The sequence below is a fragment of the Cephus cinctus genome, unplaced genomic scaffold (genome assembly GCF_000341935.2).
Source record: "Cephus cinctus unplaced genomic scaffold, Ccin1 Ccin1_scaffold0422, whole genome shotgun sequence".
NCBI lineage: Eukaryota > Metazoa > Arthropoda > Insecta > Hymenoptera > Cephidae > Cephus > Cephus cinctus.
The window spans coordinates 317,663-331,020 of NW_014333105.1; the positions used below are offsets into that span (position 1 = coordinate 317,663).

Here is a 13,358-nt window from a genome sequence, read left to right on the forward strand (position 1 = left end):
TTGGATGAGGATGACTTCTTTGTAAATGAATAAGGAGTTTTTAGTGGGGTTTTCCAGGAAGGGTCATTGAGTCATAAAGTTAGGAGAGTCCGCATATGCATCGCATAAACAACGTCAATAACAGTCAAACTAAATATGCTTTCTATAAACATTTCCGTTAGGCTCTACTCATTGTCAGTAGACCTAAAACCTATATATTAAATAACCATATCTTTGGGTCGCTATGTGATGAAAACCAGACCCACTGTTTAGTCTTCCCATAGTCCGACATAGACCACGTACGTAGGATCCGATTTTCCACGCGGACGTAACAATATATATATATGTATATATATAAAGCTTCGCACATTTGAGCAATGCTCTCAACCCTATTGACGTTGGTCCCTAGACGGTGAGTAAAACTCTGACAGCTCGTAAAGAGGGATGTTTCGAAGACCAGACTACTGGCTGATTCATAGGGATGCCACGTTGAGATAAAGAGAGATGAGCTTACGGTTCGTCAGTTCACTAGTATAGAATCGTAAAACAGCAATTTATCCCTTTGGGACTTAGTAGCCAAGGGTTCGCTCGTAAACTGCGACCCGAATGGTCTCTGTCAAATTTTCTCTCCTACCGAATGGTGATCGATCAGACGAAAGGGTTTACTCTGATTTTGTTTATATTCCTCATGCGCAATTTGTATCAGTATCGTTGCTGACGTCATCACCGTGGTCATCCCCGTTATTTCTTCTTCTGCCAGAATTGCGGTGGAGGAAGATTAGTGTACCGATCTACCGTCGGCAGTTTTTGAAAACTGTCTGTCAAACATGACTAGGGCGTGGTATTAGATGGACATAAAATTTCAGTTTCTGGAATGGCAGATTTTATCAAGTTTTCTTTTTCCTTCGATTTTTTAATGTAATCCGGATTGTCAAAAGCCACTGAATAATTTTTTGAAATTAACATAACGATGCGGACTTGGGAAATTATTAATCTCATAATCCCTTTATCAACGTCATTTCTTTGTAATAGCCTCGAAACGGTGCGGAAGTTACGTTAACCACTTAACCGGATATCACGTCCCCAGATCTTCAGCTATCTGAGGTCTGCCATCGTTTTGTAGGCAGTCCGCTGACTTTTGCACTGTGGGTTCGCGCTTATCAAACGCTAAGTTAATCACTAGACTGACATGTATGCAAAGCACTTCGAGTGGGTCGTGGACCAAACCGACATGCGCGCACTTTGACGTAATAGCACGCAAGCGATTAAGTGGTTAATACATGTAAGTCATCATACATCCAAAATATTCATCCCCTTCAGAAGGACAATCCTAATCGAGACCCCCTGCGAGGGTTTCAAAAGTACAAGCTCAGTAGTCTTTGTCGCAGACTCGATCTCCTCAGGAGTGAAAATTAATTAATCTTTCAAAAGTTCCAAAGTCATTTATCACTCATCTATCTTTCTGCGATACAGGGTTAACTTCTTTACCACGAAAGATCATGACTCTTCCAATAAAGTATTTTCCGGAAATTCTTGACTCCGCGTAGGACAGCGTCGCATCTCGTGTCCCGTTCGACTGTCCCGGTCCAAAAAAGTTAACACAGTGGACTCTCTCACAACTTTCATTCTCCTAGCTTGCGGGAAGCCGTGGGTGAAAAAACATGAGCATCGTCACTGATCACGGGCGCGAAAAAACGGAAACCGCCGCCACTGTTACGAGTACGTGGATGATATTTCTTTCAGCTTGTATTTCAACGTATTAAGTAACGAGACTTTACTGTAATAAGAGAAGCTTTTAGTTTGAAGAGAATAAGGGTAAGTAATACTCGACAAAATTTCTATATATACACATACCTCTTTATAGGACACAGCAATGGGCAATCGTACATCGAAGCTTTAAAATGTAAAAAACGAGGAGACCGGAAGAAATTTCATGAATTCCTTAAATCCAGCATCCCGTTTTATATCTTCACTGATATTTCACAGTAAGTAGAGACAAATTACCATCTTATCAAACAAACGACTCGAAGTAGAAGATAGGCGTTCGACGCCTAGTCTCCCTGCGTCAGTCATATAAAAATCTCATGTCATCCGTGCAGGTCGAGCCCGTGGAATGAAGTTGCAGGGCTGATTGAGAATAACCGAGTGCAGCCATTTGATGGTAAGGTGGAGGTCGCCATGAGATCCTCAGGAGGATGTTCTCTTCCGGTTCCAGATCGACGCCGGCGCCAGATGAAGTGGTTGGGAGACGTCCGAAACTTATGGAGCTGGTGATTCCGGATGAACAACCAGGCATAAGACCAAATACACCGTTCGTTAACCCTGGACCTACGCCGACGCCGACCCCGTTTGGTCCTCCAGGTAGCCCGGTTGTTCCGCAGCCGCTGCTAAACACGATCCTCTGCTTCGAGAAGGACTACTTCTGAAACATGAGACAGTATCAAAATAGGAAACCTTACTAGTTATACAAAGAGACGCTGTTTTCTGGTAGAGTACCGGATCTGGCCATGAGGGACGCCCTTCCCAAATAAATGGTCGAATCGTTTCCGCTGAGGTCACTGTTTCCGGCCTGGACACCATTGCGCATCGCTGCCACGGATACCTCATCCTCCGCACAATCGCAATACGCGCTGGAATTAAAAGTTACAGTCGTGTCCTTATAGTCGGCAGTAATCGCTATTGAGTGTCGATATTACGATATAATTAACTTACAAGGTAATAAAAAAAGAGGCATTATGGCCTAATGATCGCGTGACTACCATCTTAATGCTTTCCTACCATATTGTAATGCAGATCATATTACCTGACTGTCTGAAATAAGAAATTGCTGTCACATTAAAACTAGAAACAAGATAATAACCATCGCGAACGCTTTTACATTTCTTTATAATTTATTGTAACTTATTTTGCCTGTTAACGAGGAAACGTTCATTGCAGGCAACAATGTTGCAAGTGTAGCTTTAATTGTTGCTACTGATAGCGTTATTATGTGTTTAGATGCACGTAACGCACTGCTGATCGACGTCAAGAATGGAAAGTGCCTACATTTGGATTATGATAATGTGCGAGAAACGTTGGCTATAAACTAGCAGCACTTACCTCCAGCACCGATAACAATCAAACAAGCTGAGAAATGCTTGTCGGAACTTCCGGTTCATGAAGCAATAAGTAATTGGGTTGCAGCAACTTGAAACGTAAGCTAGAAGCTGGACCAGACTGATCCCTGTGCTTCCCACCAGAGAGTAGACAAGATCCGGTGCGAAGAGGTACCAAGTATTGACGACATGAAGAGGAGCCCAGCAGACAAAGAACTCCAGGACAACAACGAAGAGCATCCTGATGACCTGGCGGACGGAAACGAGAGGTCGGAGCTTTTCCAGCAACGGCAGCAATATCGAATATCTACCTTTTTCTTTGCCTCAATACTCTTATCCATGTAATTGCTGCGTATGGCATGTCTGCTGAAGGTATAAGTCGTATCCTGGGTCTCCTCGCATATTGAATTACTGGTCAGGTCTTCCGGAAGTCTCTCTCTAGGGCTTTGATCAGTCTGAACCTGAGCCTCGTTCGCGCAGCCGGAAGGTGACGTCCGTAAAGTTATTCCAGGAGTTATACTCCTACGGGAAAGAACTCTGGAAGATGTACCTCCGGGTCGTGGAAGACTCACCTTGAATTATTGGCTCAATTTCAGTTAAGGTAATGCCACGAAGATTAGCTCAATATTATAAAAACTCACCATTCCCTTGATTAGCCACAGCTTCACTGCTTCCGCTCCAGGTCTTGCTGTTTTCATGGAACGTCTTTTTTTCAGGCTCTTCGGACTGCTGGCTATTCCCTGAGGAGTGACTGTACCATGAAGGTAACCTCCTGTATCTCTCCTTGATGGGACCAGCCTGTGGTGCCTGAGAGGCGTGGTGACGGCCGGAATATCAACGTTGCCTTCCGCGATGCCTGGATCGTTACGTGAGCATAGCAAGTTGCCGTTGCCAGCGCTAGAAGATGCTGTTCTCTCTACTGCAGGATTATCCCAGAGGAGCGGAATAACATACGACGTAATGGGATATTTTTGAATTATGAATGTATCTCATGAGATGAAACGAGAGAGAAAAAGAGGCAAGTACCAGAAGAAATATGGAGAGACTGATTTATTTATAATATACGTTAAAGGTTCGCCAAACATTAATTACACCAATAATCTCTGTATACGTATTTTTTTTTTTTTTTTTAGAAACTCACGCTGCTGTTGCTGACACGTCGAACTGTGCTTTATCTCACGTCGCAAACCCCGCCAGAGCTTCGTCACGATCAACGAGTACGCGAGGCTCATTATCACCAGAGGAATAAGCAACAGCATCCCGTCGAGAAAAAGATTGTATGCCCTTTCTGATCCAATACTCGGCCATTCTTCTCTGCACTTGTGCCGGCCTGAAATTCCGTCGGACCGACTGAAAGAGCGAAGAACCGCTGTACCCGGGGAGGATCGAAGTCTCGTCGCTCCTTGTACGTCCTTCGATTAACAATGTAAATTCGTGTACCCTAAGAATCCTAACAGTGCCCGTTATATCGAAAATTTCATTCGGCCCGACACACCCCCTTTGACAAATTGTTCAATTAGTAGGTTGACGGGAATGTTTAGAGGGTTGAACGGCAACTACAATTTGAAATATATTTTTCTTTAAGACGCGTATCGCTCTCAGTAACAAACTTAATGTTCATTAATTTGCTCCTTTCAGGTTCGAATGAATATCCACGAGAAATTTATGGAACTCCCGCTTGTCATATCGAGATTTATTAAATTAATCTAATTCCCTCTGTGATTCTCCTTAACGGATGACAATGAGCTGGCGTTGGATTCAATTTTGAGGATTGGGACTGTCATATATGGAACACATAATGGACAATGACAGACAAGAAGCGTGGCGGCTCGATTTGGCAAGCAAGCGATAACACTCACCTCCTCTAATAGCTTTCAGTCGAGAAACCGCCAAAATCGGTGCGTTCCATGTAAGACTTCCTGCCCAAACAACGGCTATCATTTTATAAGCATGGAATTGCGTCTGCCAGCGTCTCGATTTGAGCGGTCGACAAATGGCGAAGTATCGCTCGAGGGAAATTGCCACGAGGGTCCATACGCCGACGGAAACTGAAACGGCTGGAAACAGGAAATGGAATTGCTATCCTTATCAGCACAGCTTGGCGCAATGTTCAAGAGTCTTTAGGGAGTATCTTCTGAAGCCCTTGATTGGACTGATTAATGATTATAAATAAGTAAGCAGAGCCATCTTCTAACTAAACCGTATTTTTATGTAAAAATTAAAAGAAAAACAATCTCATAGGTCAGATGGCCATGCTTGGCGGATTCGTATAGGGTAATAAAGCCTAAAGAAGGTGATTGTGGTTCTTGCAACCCTAGCTAAATGATAGCAATACATTATGGGTTTTAAAGACCCCTTGAACAGCTATGTAACAAATGTCGGACGCGTAAAGTAGTTATTATGAGTGTAAAATTCGTTAGCATTAGTTTCTTTTTTTTTAATATCTCATCGCTTACGATGGAGGTACTTTTTGCCTGAAAGCCCATCTATTTCTCAGGCGCAGAGAAAGTTGTAAATGTCGGTTTGCACTGGACATGAGAGTATACATAGACATGTATATATACAGGGTGTTCCTTATGAAACGCACTGTAGTAATACCGTTGCATTCCTTGTCAAATTCTAAGGAATACGTGTATTTTGATTTTTTATTTCATGTATCAAAATTTCGAGATAATCAAGGTTGAAGTTGCAGTAATGCGACCAATCAGAACGCGTTCAAACGGAGCGGTAGATGACGTCGCGAGTCAGCCCACAAGGCCTGCTTACACTAGGCCGATAACACTAAGAGTATCGTCTCTTGTATCTTACTCAATTACATGCAGATAAACAGGGACACAACGACGATACTCTTAATGTTATTGGCCTAGTGCAAGCAGGTCTTGCGGGCTGGCTCGCGACGTCATCTACGCTCCGTTTAAACGTTTAATATATGAAATAAAAAATGAAAATACACGTATTTTTTAGAATTTGACAAGAAATGCAACGATGTTACTACAGTGCGTTTCTGACAATCGATTAGACCATGCAAATGAACGGATTACTCTTACCTTGAAAGTAAGGTATGAGTTTGCACATTGTAGTCCCAAAGACAAAATTTTTGAGCATCTGTCCAAGGAGCGTGAAGGGCATGCAAAAAACTCCAAGGAGAAGGTCTGACACTGCCTGAAACATATCAGATTTGACTAACAATAAGTACGCTGGAAGAAAGGCATACATATAATACCCTAAAAAATAATGAAGAATGATAAGTTCAGTGTAGCAGAACAACAACTGAAGACGATGATATTTCATTACTTTCCATTGCATCACGAATTCTCGATAAAATATTAAAACCTGAAGTGTGGGAAAAGTCTGGAAAATATATCAGAAATTTTTTTCATAGTCTTTCCCAGATCTTTCTTATACTTTTGCTTTACACACGGGCATAAATGTTATTCGATTTAGCTATTTTGAGAATATAAACCCACCAGGGTTTCCGTTTCTTAATCATTGCCTGGGGTAATGCATCGATTGACATATTATGCAATCCAGCACTCAAAAAGATTTTGTATTCGCACGATTTAAGGAAATATAGAATCTCCGTCCACACATTGTTTAAGAAATACATTTTCTCGCAATTATTCTCGAGATGACATGAAATTACTTACACTTGAATAGAATTTTTTTTCATTTTCATCGATATATCAAGGTATTGGACCTATTGGACCCCTGGTCTTTTTCACTTCTTTTTCAAATTAATTTGATTTTTCGTGACCTAAGTTTCGTAAATTGCTTTCTTCGATCGGCTCGTATACCTGTGTACCAGATCCACGAGAGAATAATGTCACTTTCTAAAAAGAAAAGCGAAAGAAACGGGAAGCAGATAATTGAATCTTCCAATTATTCAATCAGTAAACTTACTTTTCACAATTCTTTTGAGCCTGATTCGTTTATTACACTCTTAATGTGCTAAAAACTTGCGGAAAGGAGTTTTCGGAAGGATATATTTTTTTTCCATGATTTTTTTACTAAAAAGCTTCCAGTCAGCCAATTTAATAATTACTCGCTATGCTATGGCTTTTTCTTCACTTGCCACTTACGTCATTTCTAAACCCATGCAATTCACTACTCCTAGATAGCTCACGAAGACGTTTAATCCTACGTCAATAAAATATCACATAAAATATAATTTTAGGGACGAAATCTTGTCAGCTTGCACGAAACCAAATTACAAGGGTTCTGGGTATTGAAATTTGTGATTGACATATAACGCCGCCCACAATTTCCCATAAGGGCATACGTCGAGTTTGCATAATCAATCAAAACGGTACCTTTGTCCAAAAAAAATGCAGAATTCGCACTTTGATTGTTTTCCCTCTGGCTCTGGTATAAATCAAAAATACGTTTGTCGATTTTACTAAATTTTACAATCCTGCCTTATTGCTATACGCGAATATAATGGGCTTTAAAGTTAATATCGTTACAAAAGTGTCGAAACGTTTGATTTTTCACCCATTTCAGTCGGTCTAGATATACACGTATATCGTCCGGTGGAACGATTGGGATTATAGTATCACTCATAAGAAGAAACGCAATATCGCAGTATCGCATCAGTAACAAAATAGCGTGGAAAGTCGTAAAGAGCCCGATTGCTCGTAAAAGCCGGGCGCACAAAAATATTAGATAATTGTGGTCGTTTCGTGAGAGTACAAAGGGGAAGAAAATCCAAGGGCTGGAAATACCAGCGATTTTGACATGGGCTGCCTTTGCTTCCCTACGGCTGCCAAATCCACTTGACGCTTTCAGCAGAGTATTATTGACTTACCAGGAAGGTTACCTTGATGACGTCCCGAAACTTTAGACATTTTCTTTTTATATGATACAGAGCTACACGAAATACATATATATGTACACAATTAGCTGCCCATAAGAATACTCGAAGTGTCAAAGCAGACCTAGAAAAATCTTGGATTTTCAGTCTTTTATATATTTATCTTGTAAACTATACAATTTTCGGAGTTTATTAAATGCGAATCGACACCAGCTATTGAACATGTTCGATTTACCCAGAATTACCCATTTAATTTTACTTTACGCATCGAATAATCTTTAAAAAAAAATATTTCAAGGCTTTCATATCATGAGCATGTAATAACAGCAACATCCCCACAGGATATGGCATCGCAGCTGAAAATTTTCTCCGAAGCAAAATTGTAAAGAATTCTTAAAAGGTGAAAGGCTCTTTTTCCCATATAACCTCTTTCTCTTTCCTGCCAATTATATTCAGTGGAACCCATTGGTTATCAGTGTTTATTACTTTTAAATTAAAAAACCCAGACGCCTAATAAAATCCCTTATTCGCCTCGCCTTCAACTATTAAAACTTTCCTCATACCTATAGTTATTTTATCCACTGGGCACAATATACGGCTGCTCGTTTCAGTTTCCCTAAAATATCCTCGGGGTTCACTGGAATGCCCATACGGCAGAAAGATTGAATTTCTCTCTCACTTCCACTCTCCCACTTTCTCTCTCTTGTTCTTCAAATCGACTTTGCCCTCCTCTAGTTTATATATACATTTTTTAAGTACTCTTACGTTCAGTACTTTTCCTCCTTTTTTTCACGTCCCCCACCCACCATACCACATATCGCATCTATTCCTTACCTTTTCCATCTTGTAATCACGTATGAAATTTTATATTTACAACACACCCCGATCATCCTTGTCGTATCACGTTTCCCGATTCACTGTCCATAAAGGACTCCATTTGCCCCAGGGCAGAAGCCCACGTGCTTCTCTTTCTCTCTTTTCTATTCCGCCCCCCTCGCCCTTTGCCCTTATCCCAACTCGCACAGAATCTGTATAATCAGATATACTTCAAAAGTTCTATACTCGTATCATGCATGTCACTAGGATACCCTTGATTCAATAAACTTTTCTTACTCGCTGAACGCTTGTTTTCCAAATTGTATGAATTTCCTGAAAATTCCATAATATTCATTACGAGTGCAGAACCTCGATTATCTTTTATCTTGATGTCCTTAGTACATCCCCTTATTCACCGCGCCCTTCTTTCCGGCAGAATCAACCTGAGCCAAAGCATATTTTCACTCTTTCGTATTTCTCTTCCCTACGACCAATCCGTCATGTTCGACAGTGTTATCTCCGTATAATAATATCAGGCTTGACTGGTACATTTATGATTTTCCAAAGTCCCCTCGTCCAAGGAAAAAAAAGATAAACAAGGTATTGCCAGATAAAAAAATAATTATTTCCAAATAAACTGCTACTGACCAGATTCAGCAAGTAGACGTTGGTCACAGTCCTCATTCGCTTGTTTCTCGCCAGGGTGACGAGGACGAGACAATTGCCGACGACCGCCAAAAGAAATATCGTGGCGTAGAGGGGTACGATGAGACCTTCCAGAATATTTCCACCGGATGCTGTCGTGACGGTGCCATTGAAGGAAGCTATCGTCGAAGTGATGCTGGACGTCACGCTTAAAAGTTCCGGATATTTTGTCGTCGTCCTGATTCTTCCGTCTGCTTCCTCAATAACATCATCCGGGTCTGATTCGCTGCTGTTGTAATACGTGGACACGTGTTTCGTCATAATTCGTATAAACGATTCTTCGTCCCTTGAACGTCCCTCGGGCTCACCGAGCGTCGTAATCTGAATGAGGATCGATTTACCTGACCCAGTCATTATCCGTAGACCTTCCGATCTACTTGTGGAAAATGAAGATGAGTTAGCTTAGATCTGATTTCAAGGAAGGGATTTCAAAGGTTAGACAGGGTTCCGGAATTATTCTTGTAGCGCTTTAATAATTCTGCGTAAACCTGACGTTCCTAATGTTTTCTCTGCGTCTTGAGAAATTACAGGGAATAGCCCCAGCGCCAAATTCGATTTCCAATTATATTGGATGGCAGTGTTCTTCGGTGTGCAAAAGACCTTTTTTTTCCGTGATTTCTTTTCGACATATTTTCTACATGAATTCTTCAATTTTAATTCACGCGCTGAGCGCGACAAATCGTCTGGTTAGGTATATCATATCAAGCAGGCACGCTTGATCGAGCTGGGACAGCTTAGATCTTGAATTTTTCTATATTTGACATAACGCCCATGAGTACAAGAGAGATGGAGTCGTGTGAATTTCAATGCGTAAGAAAGAGAAATATATAGAGAAACCTTTTTTAGCGGGTGGGATACCCTTCATAGACTGAATGGAATAGGAATAGAAGCTGTCTGAAAAAGAATGTGGGGTCTCATGAGACATCGAAGTAGTCGTTTTTTATTATATGAATAAAAAATAAAACCGTATTTCACGTTGATCGCTAGAAAGTAGGAATCAAGTAGATAAAACGTATAGAAATAGAACTGATCGAACGACATTGATTTTTATTTCAAATCTCACCAATTTTATTACTCCGCTGTACGTGTGACGTTTTATTTGCATTCATATTGCGACTGTCGGATTACTTTTTGTCTCGGAATAATCACGTTCGCTTGTGTTCACTTTTGATTAGTATTATCTTTGGAATTGAAACAAAAATTTTTAATATCTATTTTTACCCTGTCTCTATCTGCCTATCGATCGAAGCTTTGGAAGTTTATCTGCGAAACAGTCTGCTATATAATCATATGTGTTATAGCAATATGTACTGTAACACGGAGGATGGATTATTTTCAAGGGATGATCCGGAAAAAATGTGGGGCGGCTGAGTCGGGATTCGAACCCGGAACACATCAGCCGCTTGTTATACTTTTCCAAATATCCCGACTGACGAAAATGAATTCTCGTTACAGTGCCTTAGGAATATCAAAGTAACAGATATTAAAAAAGAATGGGTACAGGTAAAAGCGAAAGACAGAATTTTAATAAAAGAACATCCTCTTTTATTGAACACTTTAAATATGATTAACCCAGTCTACGTGAATTTCGCGTATATGATAAATTGTTTCTAAAAAAAAAAAAAATAAAAAAAAAACGTTACACCTCCAAATTTTTCAGTCTCAGTTACCAAGATGACAATCTATCAATTTCAGGATACGTCAATCACACCCTCGCTTGCCTCATTTTTCAATATTGTACCTTCCACTAGTTACTTTCAATATTCCATTCGATCGTCCCGGCTTTACCTTTCATATCGTGCCGAATAAATATCACATACCACAAAGCGACTGTCAAAAACTTTTCACACATAATAAGTTTACTTACAGATGAGTGTCGGCTGGAAACGACGAATCATGAGAGCTGAGACTTGATGAACGAATAAAAAGCAATAAAGAGGAGCGACAAGGAATACATGCAGAAGATTAGAGAAACAGTATGAAATTGACAAGGAGGAGACAAAACAATAGATCATACGCGGAATATATGTACAAGATGAATACTTTTAGCGTTAAGCCACGCACTTTCCCGTACGCGGATCGAAGGTTGTATCTTTCGGATTTTTATTCTTTCACACACAAATTATTACTCTCGAGTCGATTCCACGACTTTCAGTAACCTCGAAACTTCGCCAACTCGGCATTATTTTTATCCTACAATTTAAAATATCGAGAATCTCATGAAAACACGATTATCTAAAGACAACAGAGAGCCCTCCGAGAGATCCGATGCGAATCGAAACGCGCGCGACGCTCTTTGCACGTAGACTGACTCCCTCAGGTCTGTTAACGTGTCTCCGGCCCCTTTCTCCAATTTCTCTGGGCAGAGAGAGATGGTTGGCGGTGCCCAATCATTCCAGCGTTACTGTACCTGGCCAACAAAAATATTCAAACAAACCAATTGACTCGATCATGAAGTAACGAATGAACGGATAAGCACAGAGGCAGTATATGTATATACATATATACCAGGTGAATTATCCTAGACTCCGAATTTAGCAGGAGCCTCCAAATGTATTAGATGCGCTATTCCCTAATCAGATTGCCCGCGCCTACGGGCAAGATGCTCTTGATATGGTATTATAAGCACTTTAGGATATTTATCCGCGCGACAGTTTTCTATTCGAACAATTAACTCGGTTCTCTGTTAACAATCAACTATAACTTCTTATCAGTGACTTGCAGAATCATTTGAAATTTCGTGTTAATATCAGCTTAACCGAAGGACGAAGGTACCCGATTAGAGAATAGCCCGTATACGAAGACTCCTCCTAGATACGGAGCCCAGGATAAGCCTGTATATGGTCATTGCCTTGAATATCGTCATGGATTTTTCTAAAAAATATATTCGGCAAATTTATCAAATAATTGAAGAACGAGGAGAGAAAATTTCGTTATTTCACTTTCGTTAGGATCTAAGACAAAAATGTTTTAATATAATAAGAAAGGCTTTGTTTTAAATATGATCAACACAATCGGACCCATCAACGCCTTACATTCCTACCCTTGTTAACAATATCTGTTCTAACCCTTATTACTGCCACTCCCAATCTCATTCCCTCGTTCCTTGGCTTTCTTTGTGTATTTGTCGGTATCTCGATTAAATCACCCAGACAAAATGCCTAGCGACGAAATTTCTCGAACTAGTATACCTGACGACCAAATGCCCGGCACTTGATTGCCCGTCGACGATATACTTCAGTGCCCAAATCGCCTTTCGTCTTACCCCCTGCTTACGAATTATTCTCGAACTGTACTCCTCCGACAGAAACAGTAATCCTGACGCGATTGGTCTAGACAAATAAAATCGTCCTCGCGCGATAACATTGCTGCGATGAGCTTAGAAACGGTTGGAATAAGTTAGAACTGTACTGTTTTCACAGGATCAGATTAGATAAATAGAATCCCCGAATCGTCCTCACTCGCGGGACTTACCCCTGATAAGGTACATTGGTTTTGTTGTCGTCGTTCCCGCATTCCCTTCGACGGATGTATCATCTATCGTTATATTTCTGATGTCAGTTCAGTCTACTCGATTGCCTGTGCGTCTAATTCCAAAGTGTACTTCGTGTTCGTTCTATCAATAAATGATAATCTGCTATGAACGATATGTTGTGTTCTATTGGCTGGAAGGATTTCGCTCCAGCTTTTTTTGGCTCAAGCATTTTATTACCTGGCGCTTTGTCGTAGGATTTTTTTTCAGTAAGGCGTCTTGTCGCAGGTTTTTTTGCGTGTTTTTTGCCTGGGTGGTTTAGTCATGAAACTCCTCGGCAAGCCACGTCTTACTTTTGACAAGTTTCATAAAATAAGTCAAACATTGTATCGACTAAATTATTCCACGTTTATTTTTGCCAGGCAATATCGACGAGGCGGTAACCTAAGAATTAATGTCGTTCTTTATGTTACAGGTATTG

The 13,358-nt window shown here is 40.6% G+C and overlaps 1 protein-coding gene across 7 annotated transcripts; it reads right to left on the reverse strand.

The window, feature by feature from the left end:
• Positions 1-2,265: 2,265 nt before the first annotated feature.
• Positions 2,266-11,786, reverse strand: LOC107267615 (cholecystokinin receptor type A-like). 7 transcript variants are annotated; one of them, XM_025084954.1, is made up of 10 exons: positions 11,273-11,785; positions 9,349-9,726; positions 6,122-6,236; positions 4,934-5,131; positions 4,216-4,404; positions 3,716-3,993; positions 3,386-3,646; positions 3,079-3,323; positions 2,476-2,609; positions 2,266-2,401 (listed from the first exon to the last, which is right to left on the reverse strand). In XM_025084954.1, exons 2-10 carry the CDS (start codon positions 9,664-9,666, stop codon positions 2,367-2,369), a joined length of 1,773 nt encoding a protein of 590 aa, XP_024940722.1. In that variant the 5' UTR covers positions 9,667-9,726; positions 11,273-11,785; the 3' UTR covers positions 2,266-2,366. The 7 variants fall into 7 exon arrangements, with proteins under 7 accessions (XP_024940722.1, XP_015595038.1, XP_024940720.1 ...); XM_015739552.2 differs by having other exon boundaries at positions 9,349-9,778; positions 11,273-11,784; XM_025084952.1 differs by having other exon boundaries at positions 9,349-9,781; positions 11,273-11,784.
• Between the last annotated feature and the right edge of the window lie 1,572 nt (positions 11,787-13,358).